Source organism: Mizuhopecten yessoensis, unplaced genomic scaffold (assembly GCF_002113885.1).
Source record: "Mizuhopecten yessoensis strain PY_sf001 unplaced genomic scaffold, ASM211388v2 scaffold1391, whole genome shotgun sequence".
In the NCBI taxonomy this organism is placed as follows: domain Eukaryota; kingdom Metazoa; phylum Mollusca; class Bivalvia; order Pectinida; family Pectinidae; genus Mizuhopecten; species Mizuhopecten yessoensis.
The window spans coordinates 43,289-59,845 of NW_018404023.1; the positions used below are offsets into that span (position 1 = coordinate 43,289).

The 16,557-nt window shown below is 36.1% G+C and overlaps 1 protein-coding gene across 2 annotated transcripts in view; it reads left to right on the top strand.

Annotated features, from left to right (window-relative positions):
• The first annotated feature begins 1,886 nt into the window (after positions 1-1,886).
• LOC110461175 (adenosine deaminase domain-containing protein 1-like) overlaps positions 1,887-16,557 on the top strand; it is a 17,855-nt gene continuing 3,184 nt past the window's right edge. The window contains exons 1-11 of one of the 2 annotated variants that reach the window (XM_021514534.1): positions 1,887-1,997; positions 2,752-2,874; positions 3,613-3,892; positions 5,358-5,470; positions 6,444-6,556; positions 9,111-9,231; positions 9,725-9,866; positions 10,663-10,792; positions 11,643-11,810; positions 12,561-12,676; positions 15,177-15,356. In XM_021514534.1, the coding sequence (XP_021370209.1) occupies positions 2,767-2,874; positions 3,613-3,892; positions 5,358-5,470; positions 6,444-6,556; positions 9,111-9,231; positions 9,725-9,866; positions 10,663-10,792; positions 11,643-11,810; positions 12,561-12,676; positions 15,177-15,356 (1,471 nt within the window). In that variant the 5' untranslated portion in view covers positions 1,887-1,997; positions 2,752-2,766. Of the gene's footprint in view, positions 1,998-2,131; positions 2,242-2,751; positions 2,875-3,612; positions 3,893-5,357; positions 5,471-6,443; positions 6,557-9,110; positions 9,232-9,724; positions 9,867-10,662; positions 10,793-11,642; positions 11,811-12,560; positions 12,677-15,176; positions 15,357-16,557 lie in introns of those variants that run through there. The other variant, XM_021514525.1, reaches the window with a different exon arrangement.

The window sequence follows — 16,557 nt, forward strand, 5'->3', positions numbered from 1 at the left end:
AAATAGCTTCAGTATAGGCACATCGAATATTGGCAGTAAATAAAGCATTTGGTGTAAAATAAACAACATGGATACATGGCGGAATGGCTAATTTATCAGCTTGCGAAATCTCAGAAATAAATAAATTCTCTGAACTCGATGAAACACCAAAGTTCTAGAACGTACCTATCGGCATTCCTCCGGGTCCGTCGCCATCTTTTTAGACGTATGTCTCGAACCCACGACCCAGTGGTTAAAGGCTAGTGGTAGCAGAATATCAGACGTGTGTCTGAAATATACCTAGCTGTTTAGGTCCAATATTTTGTATATGTTAACTTCACTTAAACCAGCAAAAATGTAGCAATTCGAATAAGCAATAAGGAGTTATTTCCAAATAATTTAGTTCAGGAGTATAGTGACTGCACGATGTTTATACTGGGGTATAGTTTAAGAATCATAAGGACATTTTTAGATAGTTTAAATTGGGGATGGGGTATTGACCTTTTTTTTTATTTTTACATGAGTATAGTTATCTGCTTGGACAGATTTTGCAATTGAGGTATTTTCATCATTGCTGAATTTAGGATCGCCATATAGGAGCAAGTTTAAAGTTAAATCATCACAGCAAGGTTGAAGCTCTCTTATTAAAAAGAATGTTTGACAGTAACTATATAAAGTTCAATTGTGAGCCAGGTTATAATTAAAAGGCTTGTAGTTATTGATTCATATAGAAATTACCCTTCCTCGCAGATAATTTACTCTGGGTGTTTACCTTTTTTTTATTCTTACATGAGTATATATAGTTATGTACTCGTATTTTTAGACTCGTTTACAACGACCTGAGCACAGGAGCTTGAAGTTCTGTCCTGTCCAAAATTAATAATAACAGTAACGCAAAAAATGCCTATAATATGCTAAAAAAAACATTATAGGTATTTTTTTGTATTACTGTTATTATTATTTTTTGAAAACTTCAGGCTCCTGTGATCTGAGTCTGTCGATTTAAACATATTTTATTACAAATAAATATTTACAAAAGAATTGAGACACAAGTTTTCACAACTTATCACAGTCCTTTTCTTCAAATACATGGATATAAACAATAACTTGATAAGGTAATTTACGCAATGTATATAAATTATATTTTTATGTGGAAATAGAAAATAGAGAGGAAGAAAAGACGGATAGAGAAACGAAGTAAAGGATAGTAACGCAGGTAGAGTCGGAGAAAAAAGAGTGATAGAGAGAGAAAGATGATCACATTCAGCCAAACCGGTTGCATTTGCCGATATAATTTTGGACAGATTTTGCAATTGAGGTATTTTCATCATTGCTGAATTTAGGATCGCCATATAGGAACAAGTTTAAAGTTAAATCATCACGAACAGGTTGAAGCTCTCTTATATGTTTGACAGTAACTATATAAAGTTCAATTGTGAGCCAGGTTATAACTAAAAAGCTTATATTTATTGATTCATATAGAAATAACCCTTCCTCATAGATAATTTATTCAGGTTTTTTTTTCGTGTGGAACTTGTTTTTTGGAAAGTACAGCATATCTTTTTTTGAAAAAGTTATATACTTTTAGATGGAACTGTCAATTATCTTCAAAGCCTTGTTTAATAAACTTTAAAGATTTTGTTCGAAAGAGTAAGGTTCGTTTTAACGAAATAAATTATTTCAAACGCTATGTACTTAAATACACTTGTCTAAACCTGGTGAAATATTTGATGACAAGTGCGAGGGGTGAAGACTTTAATTCAGCACTTAAGTACTGTTATGGGGTGAGTCGGTGCAGTGAGGAATAAATAACAGTAGGGTAGAAAACAGCGTGTGCACCGTCTTTCATTCTAAACTCTCTAGACGCTCCGTTTACGCGGTACTAAACTCCAGAGAACTTCCGGAAATACGAAAAACACTTAGTCTTTGCAGCTTTGATCAGTCAAGATAAATGTATTTTTAATATAAATAATATATATTTTATAAAGCAACTAAACCAAGCAAAACAAGAGATAAAGGTAAGGTAACGCATGGAAATAAAACTTTCTTGATGGGTTATGACACAGTTTATTTAGATTCTACTGTAGGGTGATCAGGTGATAACAGATCAAATTCGAAAGGGGATTTCCCGCATTTTCCTTCTAAAATCTGGAAATAGCAAATCGTCTTAGGCCATGAATGGTTCATTGAATCACCTGTGATGAGATGGTGAAAAAAATATTTGAGTCAACATCAGTAAATTCACTGAATTGATGGTGAAGTGTACGTACTTGTGACCACTTGGCCAATCCGACCATAATTTTGATTCGTTAGAGTTCTATTAGTATTAAATATTCTGAGTTCATTAGGCCTAGATCACAGGAGACGTCATTTATTGATGATTTTATTATATGTTTCTGCTATTTTCGACATTGATTTTGAGTTGCATTACTTTAATCATTTAAATATATTTGTAAACACAGGCACAGATTTACTGACATGTCTAAAATAAAAAATGCACTCATCAGAATTAGCAATTTGTAATATACACAGCGGACTTTCCACAGAATTTTAATAAATTTTATTTCTTTAAGATAAGGTTATGATATCAGGAATAAAAAAAATACTCATCCGACGGACTACTAACACAGAAAAATCTAGTTATTCGAGACAATTTTCATTCATCCATGATGACAGGACGAGGCTTTTCCAGCCCCTGAAACATGTCATTAACATGTAAATTGGTATAATGATACAGGTGTTAAGTAAATGTGATTATTATTGTAATTATAGGCAGCACAAAAGACGATGTTCCAAGCGTCAAAGAAAGCCCAGCAGAAGTACATCCCTGGACTGACGTCACGACCAGATGACCAGCCTTTGCCACCTGGGGCTTTACAAAATGCTCCAAAGGAGGTGATTAGTTGACCGTTACACAGAGTCAGAATTGTCAGAAATCTTCAGAAACATTGTCATGACTTGTTGCTGTATTTTTACCAGCTGTTGACCTAGACTTATAATTACTCTCTTTTTATTTCAAGGAAATTATTAATGCAAAATCAATTTTTAAAGCAAATGAAGAGAAAACAATTCAATCACATATTTACTGAATTTGAAACTTAATAGAAAAGTTGTAATCAAATAGTCTGCTGGGGGGAAAGCATTTGCTATTGACATTAAATAATAAATGCTGCATTTCTAGCTGCCTAGGATTGAGCAATGGTGTTTATAGTATATAATAGACATGCTATTGAAGAAGTGCTGTCCCTGTACATGTATAGAAATGATATCGGGGGTGTACAATTTAACATTCTAAACAGTACTAGCTATAAAGTCTGCAGGTAATATTTAATAATTCTGCTAGCCAAACTTATATTTTCATTGAAAATATGAAAAATGTTACAAGACCAGACAAACTCTACTAATTTAAACTATGTTTATTGCTCCATGCCAATCTACGCCTCCTGACTATTAGCTGTCTAGTGTTATGATATTATAATATAGTCTAGTAAAGTATTAATTTGGCCTACTGTTAATGATGGAAATGTAACTGGTTTGGCAACGTATTTCAGAAGCTTTGAAAATATGTATCTTTAAAAAATGGAGCACTTAAATATTTTAACATGCAAATATTTTTCTCCTGCGGTTTTTCAGATTCCCCAAGAACTGATCGAAAGCTTCAAGAATGGTTCGAAGCAAGCTGTCATGGCTGTTCATGAGTTCTGTACCTTAAAAAGATGGCCGCTTTCTTTCAAAGAAGTGGCATCCGACGTACAATCATTCGGAACACAGTTCGCAATGACATGCACTGTAAATGGGAAGGAATACCCACAAGGTTCTGCGAGGACTAAAAAGGATGCAAAATCTAATGCTGCTAAGATAGCACTGTCCATAATACTGGGTGTCTATGACGATGTAGTAGAGGGCTCAGACGGTAAATAGTTCGTTACATACCTTCTGCATGTATAGGACAGTACCATGTTCGTTAGGCCATATAAAAAAAATCTTGTGTTTCGCTAACCCTACCTACCCTAGATTTTCGTGCCTACTGCCTACCTTTAAGGTTTTTTTGGCATTTATTGATATGCACTGTTATAGTCAGAACTCCTGCTCTGTATAAACACAGTAAAAATAATTTCCAACATAAAAAAAATTGCCTACCTACCCTATTTTTCTGAGAGTGATAGCAGAAACACAATTAATTTTGTTTGTCTTACTCTGTAAACAGTTACCAGAGATAATACAAAACTGTTCAAACAAGACTTTTAATCATTGACTCTACAGCTTTGACAGAAATTCTTCAATTAAAACACCACTGTGTACTGACAATATATTGGGTTTAACTTTTAAATTCATATCCTTGATTTTACATATTTATAGTAGAAACCTTTGTTTATAATGTCATCTGGTAAAATACTGGCTGCTTCCAGAATCCTACATTGTACCAACTTGGCCAGAGAGAGTATCTCTTTCGGTTGATCAGTAGAGCAGCCATCCTCGATATCCAGGGGTTATGCTCACTTACGCTCGCTGCACCCCTGGAATATATGTCCTGGCAAAATTGAACGCACACGACTAGCTATTTGATTGGTGTCAGTTTAAAAAATCTTACCAATCCCTAGGCTGAAGCCTGTCCTTTGAAGATTAGAAGTGCGATGTCCGACTTCAAAGCCAGTAAGTTTTTACTGTAACGTGACCCTGAGATTCTTTTGATGTACATCAAAGGATCAAACTAGGTCTTCTTGTCTCATGCACAAGGTGGCGCACACTGGCCCTTCAATTTTACTATGACACATCCCAGGGGTGCATAGAGCAAAAGTGAGGGTAACCCCTCGAGTATTGAGAATGCAGAGCAGCGGACTAGCTATATAGTAAGTCGGAGGTCCTTTGTACAACCCCTAGCTGAGGCGTTGCATTAGAAATAATAATCTCTGTTACAATGGCCTCCCACTTAGGGATCCGTGAAATATTTACAAAAATGCTCAATGATACTTTAACTAGAATTGCTGGACCCCTGGAAATCTGTGGACAATTTCTTTCCTGGAAGGGAAGTTTGTTACCCTCGTAAAATAGTAACCACTACCTACCAACTCGACTGAGGAGAATTTTTCTTTACCTCAATTGTTATAACTTCAAACAAGGTATAAGCCATAGGTCCCAGGTTTGATTTCTAGGAGATCTAGAGTTTGTCTTTTTACCGTAGTAATGAACTCTGTTACAAGAAAATATGAGTCCGTTGAACTCATTCACCCCTGTAATTTCATAATTAACTATTCCAACCTTTGAATTGGAAGAGTTCAAATTTGTCTTCAAGAGGGAATGAGTTAAAACATTTGATGATGAAAAGCATTAATATTTCACCCATAATTCAGTAAAATGACAGAAGTAATTTTTTTCAGATGAAAATGTAGTGTACGATTCCATGGGGAGGAAGCTGTGCACCAGTACAGGTATGACACAGTACGAGTCTGCTGCCAAGAAAAGTATAATGAGACACCTAAACATGGAGCAGGTATGGATAGAGTATTGCTCAAATTATTTTTAGCTCACCTGCCCGAAGGGCAAGTGAGCTTATAAATGCCATGGCGCATCGTCCGTTAACTTTTCCTTTAATACGCTACTTGTCCTGAACGGTCCAGTTGATTTCGGCTATATTTGGTCTAGAGCATCCTTAGGCCAAGGGGACTCAATTTTGTAAAAACAGTGGGTGGGGCCCGATAGGGGAAATAGAGGTTAAAACCTTTGAAATCTTTCTTCTACCGTAGGGATTACAGGATTTTATCCTAATTTGGTATGGAGCATCCTTTGGTCAAGGGGCCTTCTGGGTACTGATGAGAGTTTGGGGGCCCAATAGGGAAATTTGATGACTAAATCTTTAAAATCCTTCTTCTTCTGTACCATTGGAGGGATTTTATGTAATAAAAATAATTTTCCATGGTTGCTTTATTATCCAGGTGAGCGATACTGGCCTCTGGGCCTCTTGATTATGATAAAATCTTAGTACATTAAATATTAACTTGCATTGTCATACATAGGTATTAACACTTCATTTTGATCTAATCTTTCTTTCCTATTATTTCTGATGGTTAATTTATAATTCTGACATTTCAATACCAATATTTTAATTGAAAGAAAGGGAAGTTCATATTTATGAAGAGAATCATTCAAAATTTTTGTTAAATTAAGTCTCTTTCTAACCTACGTTTCTTTCATTGGCTAAAATTGTGTACCAGTTTTCTTGCTATAAAGTAAGATTAATGCCAAGCATAAGTATTCCGTCTTTGCGTATATATTGCAGAGTTATCTTCTCTTGTGAGCAGGTATTGATTGTTACGTCATTGGTTTGTGGGAGAAAATTACGTCGTTTTCTCAAAAATTGATGACGTTACTCTCACAAACAAATTACGTAACAAAACTCAATATTCTGTTACATTTAGTGTTGTTGACATGTGGTTTATAAAGAATCTTTATCGCTATTACTGCAGCATTTAGGAGGCGCCCCCCAGGTACAGAATCCCGTCACTGCCTTACAACAGTATTGTGCTCTACACAGTATGCCTTTCGAAATAGAGGTCGGTGATGAAAAAGGTCCAATGGGGTAAGATTATGTGGATGGACACTATAATCCAAAATATATTTAGCAAAATGGTTACAGGTATTGATACATCACAATGAGTGATAAGTTACATCTAAGCTATCTTTCATATATATCTTGACTTTCGGTTGTGTTATTACAGTTAACACCAGAAGATATATTTAACTCATTCACCCCTAAAGTTTCTTAATACACTAACCCAACCTTTGAATGGGAGGAGTTCAAATGTGTCTTCAGGGAAGAAGGAGTTCAAAAATATATTCCCTATGAATACAGAGTTGGAAATTTATTTCAAAACTACTAGTCAGTTGGGTTAGTAGTTTCCAATTTCACTAATCCATGTGCAAATTCCACAAACCAAATGTTATTCAACAATATAAGTCATATAAAATTTTGACTTCCCAGTCAGGCTACTAGCTTCCAATTTCACTAGTCCACCATAATTATTCTACATGATAATGGATAAGGTATATCAAGTTTTTGACTAGTTAATTGGGCAAGCAGTTTTTAGAACCACTAGTCCATCTGGAGCTTTCACATTTCACTAGTCTCGAGACTATTGGGCTACCCTTATTTTCTAGTCCTGGAATATACTTCAAGCTAAATATCAAAATATATAATAACATCAGAAGATTCATGAAAGAAAAATCTATAAAACTGTATTTCATCTAGCTACCAGACTAAAATCTTTCTGATTTATTTTTATTTTTTGATGAAGCTAAAATCGTCTACTATGTTTATAAATATTTACTAAGAGGAATGAACACTGTGACAAAAGCTTTGTCAACTTACCAGACCATGTGGCTATAGAAACACAATGGTTAGGGAGGGACAGGGTATTAGCAATACAAGGTTTTTGTGCCAGTTGTGATACTAGATAGTAGGTAGGACCTTTTACAGACAGTTTGTTGCGTTAACATCATTTTTGTAAGATACCTTATATTTTTAACATTTTTTGTTTCATATTGGGGTTCCCCATCCTCGATACTCCATGGATTACTCTCACTTACGCTCTCTTCACTCCTGGAATATGTCATAGCAAAATCGAAGGCTCTGTGTACATGTTCACCACCTTATGAATCAGACAAGAAGACTAGTTTGATCCTTTGATGTACATAAAGGAGAGTCTGGGTTTTTTTTTAGCTCACCTGACACAAAGTGCCAAGTGAGCTTATGCCGTGGCACGGCGTCCGGCGTCTGTCCGGCGTCAATATTTTACTTTAAATGACTTCTTCTTAATAACGGAAAGGCCTAGGGGGTCGATATTTGGCCAGAAGCAAACTGGGATGAAGGGCTACAAAGTTTGTTAAAAACTTTAAACATCTTCTTTTCGATAACCAAACTGCCAAGGGAGATGATATTTGGCCAGTAGCATGCTTGGGTGAAGGGCTACAAAGTTTGTTCAAATGAATGACCTTCACCCATATTCAAGGTCACAGGGGTCAAATATGTTCAAAACTTGAAGCAACTTCTTCTCAATTACCAAAATGCCCAGGGTGATGATATCTTGCCAGTAGCATGCTGAGATGAAGGGCTACAAAATTTGTTTAAATGAATGACCTTCACCCATATTCAAGGTCACAGGGGTCAAATATGTTCAAAACTTGAAACAACTTCTTCTCAATTACCAAAATGCCCAGGGTGATGATATCTTGCCAGTAGCATGCTGAGATGAAGGGCTACAAAGTTTGTTCAAATGAATGACCTTCACCAATATTCAAGGTCAAAGAGTTCAAATATGTTAAAAACTTGAAACAACTTCTTCTTCTCAATAACCAAAATGCCTTCTCAATAACCAAAATGCCCAGGGTGATGATATTTTGCCAGTAGCATGCTGAGATGAAGGGCTACAAAGTAAGTGTGTTAAGATGTATGACCTTGAATCATATTCAAGGTCACAAGAAGCAAATATGTTCAAAATATTTAAACAACTTGTTCAGAATAACCAATTGGCTCAGGATGTTGATATTTAGTCAGTAGCATGCTGGGATCAAGGACTTCTATGTTTGTTAAAGTGAATGACTTTGACTTATATTCAAGGTCACATGGGTCAAATTTGTTTAAATTCTTTAAACAACCTCTTCTGAATAACCATGGGTACCAGGATGTTGATACTTTGCAAGTTGCATCCTGAGATGAAAGGCTATAAAATTTGTTCAACATAATGACTTTGTTCGACTTTCAATCACAGGGGTGAAATGATTTAAAAAAAATAACAGGGTCTTTTGAATTAGTTTTAATCATAAATACTGATATTTTGCCTGTAGCTTTATTTTAGATCACTTTTAAGGTAACAAGCGTGAAATTTATACCAGGTGAGCGATGCAGGCCCATTGGGCTTCTTGTTTTACCTGAGACCTGAGAAGCTATCCCCATGCTTTCAACTTTGCTATAACATGTTCCAGGGGTGCAAAGAGCGTAAGTGAGCTTAACTCCTGGAGTATTGAGGAGGCATATTCCTATGTGTAACCAAATAAATTACCTGCTTGAGACCCCAGTTTGGAAAAATCTATCCATCACTGTTGTTTAGTAACTTATAGAGGTAATTTACTTATAGGTTTGAGGCATTTGTGCTGATTAACGATGACATAGTGGGAGAGGGCACTGCCGATAACAAGAAGGACAGTAAACGTAAGGCGTGTCAGAGCGCCCTCAACCACCTAAAGGAGCAGGACGAGGTAGGGAACACTGTTGTAGGCTTGTTGAATTCCAATGGATTGTTTGCAAATATGATTAAAGTGACCAGGTAGTCTAGTCTAGCCATATTTCTGTACAATTTCAATTGCCCGTCACTTTGGGCAGTTAGATTTCATGTCGGGGCTTGTGGGAAATTTCATCATTCACAATCAACGATAAATCTAGGTATGAGTCCCGCGTCGACCTATACTTTGACATATAATATTGATGGGACTCGTAGAATTCCTGGAAATAATTAAATTTAACGTTGTAGGACCCATTGTTTTAGGCAATACAGTAGAAGAGGACCCATGAAAATATTAAAAATAGTAGATTGATATCTGTACGTTGAAGGCATTGTTTTATTGCAAATTTTGGAAAATCTGTCTGCAGGCTAGTAGACAGAAAAAGAAGCTGTATCATAGATCAATAAATGTGATGATAAGTTTTGTGAAAACTTCTGACCCTTTGTGCCAATCGAATATTGTACTACAGATCAGAAAGGCGTCGGAAGTAGTGATGACGGAGGAGGACAAGATCGCCCAAATTTGTTGCCTTAAACTTGAAGACGTGTACAGAGAAGTGCCCCTGCTGGCACAGTGTAAGACGTCCTTTGCGGCCTTCATTATAAAAAGAGGTAAGATTCATGAAGATATAGACTTGTGGTTGTCCTGAGTGGCTATACAATATAGTAGAACCTCTTTATATCGCCACCATTTGGCATTTTAATGGGGTTTGGCAACAAAAAGTAGATCAACAATAAAGGAATTCTTAACAAGAAGAGAAAGAAGGGACCTTTAAATATGTTGGCGGTAAGTGAGGTGGCAAATTAAACAATGGGCATTATATAGAAGTATTTTCCATACTCAAAATCAAAGTATTCTGCTCTCGATACTCACATCTTCTCTGAATATCCCTTGAATATGTCACTACAACAATGAAGGCTCCCAGTAAGCTATTTGATTGGTTTCAGGTATAAAAAACTTACACAATCTCTTGGCTTGTGCCTGTCTTTTGAAGATTACAGAGGAGCTTCACCCAACTTCAATGCCTGTTAATTTTAATTGTTATACACTGTCATGCAATTACTTTGATCTGTATCATCCACATGATTGCGCAATATAAAGAGCCTTGATTTTTTATGTCTGTCCTGAGCGGAACCTTGGATTTCAAGTATAAATATATATATATAGTGGGTATACTAACAGGTGACACATATTTATGTTTCTTGCTTTTTATATATTTGTTTTTACGTTATTTTCCATAACAAATAAAAAACCCAGAACTTTGGTTGGGGTGGAAATGTGTCAAACATGCTTCATATATGAATTTTCAAAATACTTAAAAATCATAAATGGAATTTATTTTAATTTGAATTCAGGATGTTAACATAATTTTTTTTTTGTATCTTTTGAAAAAAATAAAATTAATAGGTGATGGAAACGGTCAGGTGGTTGCTGTGGGAACCGGCAACTCATGTATAGCAAAGAAAAATCTCACATTGGATGGACGATGTTTGATTGACAGCTACGCCGTGGCTATGGCTCGAAGGGCGTTACTGAAGTAAGTGTCGTTAGTCCATCACTTTTCCAATAATGCATTTGTCATAATTTAATCTTGCTTGTAACAAGCATTTTCATTGGCTTAAAAAATTATGTTATCAGCCCATAACGTAAAAAAATGACGTCGCCGTTTGTAACGTCGCTTTTGATTGGCTGATACAGCAGCGCAATAATTTCTAAGAGAAAAAATTATCAATAAATGTGGATTTCCACAGGGATTGTGTATAGTAGATTAAATTATAAGGATTAACTTGAATATATTTTTCATGTATGGAGCTATAACACAAAAAAACGGAGTGTACTCTCATCATAAACACTCGGTCCCACTACAAACAGAACACAATACACACACAAGCATACACATAAGGATTAGTAGCCAGGTGGCATAGGACTAGTGGTTATATTTAGTGCCTGATAAGGCAGCTCCTGCAATTTCCTCAAAAATGTATTGATTTATATTTGCTAGTTATATGTGTATGCTAATTGTATTAATTGTATATCTATGTACTGTAAAGTGCTTTAGAGTGGCTTGTGCTTGCTAGATAGGGCGTTATATCAAATATTGTATATTATTATTATTATTCAAAACCTAAAGATAGTCACCATTTTATTTGAAGTGATAGTGATGAAGCAATGCGTTGGACAAGGGTTCCATTATTTTTTTCAGATTAGAAAGTTCTGCCTGACTCAAAAGGATTTATTTTATTCAAAAAGTGCAGCATTCCTTGTCCACCTGGCATCAACCTTTCCTGTATAAAACAACTTCCTCTTTGAAATTATAAGTCCTAGAGTCATGATTTGTCTGTTTAACCTAGTAATGTCAATTAAATTAAATGTTTTTTTCCTTTCAGATATTTTTTTAAAGAAATGAAGAGTTACTATGATGGCAGCAAAGTTTTATCAATATTTGAACAAATGTCAGAGAAGTCGTGTATGTTAAAAATGAAGGACTATATTAGTTTGCATCTATACCTGAGCGAGCCGCCCTGTGGAGACTACGGCTTCTACACAGAAGTGGAGTAAGTGGATCCAGCGATTGTGTCTCGTTGTTCAAGTACCGGAAAAGTACTTTAAAATGTGTGTAATGCAGGACACATCTGTGTTATTTGTGTTGTTAATGAGGTCAAAAGATAACGATTCAGAAGTCGAAAGTTTGACACAACAATGTAATGTGCACCTTGAAATTTTTGCTGCAGTTTAATTTCTTTTTCTATTTCGCCATCGTCATTGAGGGTAAGTTTATCATTACAGTGAATATTAGTACACATTATACTATGTATATAGTTATTATACTATGTTAAATTAAATTTGAAGGGCAATGTTAATTTGATGAATATCAAAGGATCAAACTAGTCTTCTTGTCTCATCAACAAGGTGGCGCACACTAAGCCTTTAATTTTACTGTAGACAGATTCCAGGGGTGTAGAGAGTGAAAGTGAGCGTAACCCCTGGATATCGAGGATGTTAATTACTATGCTTATTATGTTGTTTACTTATGTTCCCTGTAATGATAAATTCGCCCTCATTATGGCGGGTAAAAAGGGGGGAAATTAAACTGCAGCAAACATTTCCTAGTACAATGTATACAGTATATAATGGCAATGCTTTTCGAACAGATTTCTTGAAAGTTAAAAAAAACACCAGGAGAACTTTGTTAAATGATTTATGCACAAAACTTATAGATTGATTGACTTTAGGTATCAGATTTGAAATGTATTCTGACGGTAACACTGATTTAAAATTTAAATGACCATGTTTTGTACCGACAGACCAACACCTAGTCCCGCGTTGACTGCAGAGCAGAAGGACTTGGTCGGTAAAGGAGCCCACTTTCCTGCGTTTAGTGAAGAGTTCCCAGGCTGGCTCTGTGTCAAAAACAGTCTACGTAACTACTCTTACTATTACCTAAGTATCAAATTGTTAATATCTTGCAGTGATATTTTTAAAAATTCGTGCAAATCAAAGATCAGGTTTTCTCTTACCCTGGTCAGGTGTTTCTCCAAACCTTCACAGTTGTGTCTCCCGTTTTAGTCGGGAAAGATCAGCTTGTCACTCCCTAGGGGGAGACAGCCTCGTGCCGATAAGCGCGTGTTCAATTGTGACCTCATTAAAATGTGTCACCGGTAATTGTGGCATCATCAAACATGACGATATTTATACCCCATATGTGTTTTTTGTTTTCAAACATGGCAGACTATTGTCGGTTGAGTTGTGATTGAAATAATAGGATGGGAGAAAAATAATTATCCCCTACCTTGAGGGTGTAACAAAGCAATCTCCAACTCTCGGGATGATTTTTTTGGTTGTCCAACCCTCAGCAGAGCCTCGAGTTAGACAACCAAAAAACATCACCCCTCGGGTTGGAGATTTCTCTGTCACACCCTCAAATTAGGGGAAGATTCTATTAATCCACTCTTTCACCGTTGTGAGATATCCTTGTTTCACCCCAGGCTTGAGACACAAGGGTTTCCCTATTCATAACAATGGTATGACGTCACGTCAACAATAACAATGACCTCACCCCAACAATCCATCAACATCAAGTCAACCCTGAGTTTAGCCTGTAACGCTAACATTACATTATGTATATGATACACAATGGATGAACAGGGTAAGAAAAAATAATCATTCGCCCCCTTTTAGGGTGAGATTGGGGAATCTCAACCCTCAGGGAAATATTAATAGAATCTTTCACCTCCTTGGGGGTGAGATAGGAGAATCTCAACCCGAGGGGGAGGATTCTTAAGTTGCCAAACACGAGGCTCTGCCGAGTGTTTGGCAACTAAAGAATCTTTCCCCGAGGGTTGAGATTCAACTATCTCACCCACAAGGGGGTGAATGATTCTTTTTCTCTTACTATACCCTGTTCTTTCATTGTGTATCATATGCACAATGTAATGATAACGTTACATGCTAAATTCAGGGTTGACGTGACGTTGATGGATTGTTGACGTGACGTCATTGTATTGTTAAAGTGACGTCATGCCATTGTTAGGAATAGGGGAATCCCCCCGTCTCAACCCTAGGGTGAGACAAGGAAATCTCACACCAGTAAAAATGTGGATACACCTGTCCAGGGTAAGAGAATCCTGTATCTCACCCCCAAGGGGCTGAGAGATTCTATTATTCTCCAACCTTTCAATGAATTATTTCCCTCTTACCTGTTCAAGATTCCTCTGTCACCTCTAGGGTATAAAAGAAACAATACTATGACATCACAGGAACAATAACATGACGTCGCAGTCAGCTTACGACAGGAAAGGTCATGTATAAATCAGAATAAAAGCTTGGATTACAATTTACTCTAACAGCACAGAGCTGTATTGTTTATATTTAATTACCAGATGTGAAGGAATGCGTTGATGCTCTCCTTTCTAATTAGCAGAAACTAAACAAATCCAACATGTTGAATAGAGAACTTCATTAAGGATACTCGTACCATTCCAAAATACTAAGTATTGGAAACTATTTTTTTCCTGCATGACTAGTAGACTTGATAATGATTTCTAAAAAGACAAATCTTACCTTGTTGGCTTTTGATAAAAAATAATAATTATGAAATAAAAAAAATAAAATCAACAAGAGTGTTATGAGTGTTAAAAATTCAGCAGGGCTAAACCAAGATTTGAACCCAAGACTTCAGATTGTTATACCATCACTGGAACCGATTGAGCTGTCTGGTCAACAGAAGTTTACTAGCCCAAATGTGCCACAGTTATAGCCAAACAGAAGTTAAAGGGAGATTACTGTAACTAAGAAAAACGGCAGTGCAATGGGACAGGGATCCTTAGGAGGCCTTTCTAATTTAAAAGTTACATCCTGAACAAGAGGACAAGTTATTTAAAGGAGTTACTGTAAAAATACATATTTTAGTGGTAGTCTTATTTTGGTACTTTACACTTAAAATATTGTGCTAAATTATCATTGCGAGAATTGAATTTCATGTATGTTGTTATCTATTGCATATTTAGTGGGCGCACCAATTCATCAATGCGCTTAACCGGTAAAATTTGATAATGCACTAAAATTTGAGGGTGCTAGAATAAGTCTGTTTACAGTACAATTATAAGGTTGTTTCCTTTTAATTAACAATAAAATTCAAATTTGGTAAAATTTTACATTTACATACCATTTTGTCCTATTTCGTTCCTAAAATTTACCATCCAAGGTAGCTAGATAAATTACACGAAACATCACGCCGCTCCTTTGAGACCTATCCCCCACAGAGAGGGATAAAAGCATTTGGAAGTTTTTGTGGCATTTCTCCAGCTCCATGGTGTGATGAAATTTCAATGAATTCCTGTTCACTCTAGCATTTGTATATATTTGATCTGTCTTTGACCTTTCACTTGACCCCTATTTGACCTCTTTATGTGACCTTTCAGAGGAGGTGAACCCTGTGGAGGAGGAGGATACTGGAAGGCAGACTTTGGCCGACCTTGAGACAGAGGAGCTTAATGTGATGTCATGTAGCGACAAACTGCTTCTGTGGAACATTGTTGGTATCCAGGGGGCGCTCAATTCCTGTTTCCTTCAACCAGTCTATGTGAAGTCTATAATTGTTGGTAAGACAGCTTCATCAACTAATATGATAATAGCTTAAAAATGTTTGAATTTTACTAGGCAATATTTTCTCAATTTCTACTAAAGTTGTCATCATTGCAACTACCAAATGCCTGTGTTTGTTAATACATGTTTTCGGATTTTGCTAAGGGAGGTAACTATTGTCATTTTTTTTAGCACAACTTGTAGATAAAAAAGATACCACAAGTACATTGGAAGATTTACACAATATAAATAAAAAATGTAAATGATAAACACAATATTACAAAAATTAAAAAAATGAATAATTGTGGCATTGTCAATTTTAGTCATTCAAGTACATCTCACATTTACACAAGATCTTGTGAAAACTGTCGTCTGCTGTCAACAAATTTGTCGTTAGGTAAAATGGGGGGGGGGGGGTAATCTGGGAAATTTTTGCTGCATTTTAACTTCCTCCATATTTTCTAGTATGCAGTACTACATCTTGAACACATTAACACAAAAATAGAACATAGAATAGCAAATATTAAAAAGGAATTAACTATTCTGTCCTTGTAAAATTTAGGCGTCAATCTTGATCTGTCTGTTACAGATATTTATGGGCGTTTAATGTTTTACTGCTTCAATACGTCATATGAAAATTAACTGAACCTGATTAAAATTATAAATGAAATGAAAAATCTATAAATAAATATCAAGTGCAATATTAATGCCAGATGTTGTTATCAGAAGATACTACTGTTTGATGGCGTTTTCTGTTGATACATTTACGTATTTGAATTTAAAAGTTAGTAATGTTTGTTGAATATCTTAAGAATCCCTGTCCCACTGCACTGCATTTTTAGCTCACCTGGCACGAAGTGCCAAGTGAGCTTATGCCGTGGTGCGGCGTCCGTCGTCCGTCCGTCCGGCGTCCGGCGTCAATATTTTACTTTAAACGACTTCTTCTTAATAACTGAAAGGCCTAGGGTGATGATATTTGGCCAGAAGCAAACTGGGATGAAGGGCTACCAAGTTTGTTCAAATAAATGACCTTCATCTATTTTCAAGGTCACAGGGGTCAAATATGTTAAAAACTTTAAACAACTTCTTCTCAATAACCAAACTGCCCAGGGAGATGATATTTGGTCAGTAGCATGCTAGGGTGAAGGGCTACCAAGTTTGTTCAAATGAATGACCTTCAATTATATTCAAGGTCACAGGGGTCAATTGTCTTAAAAA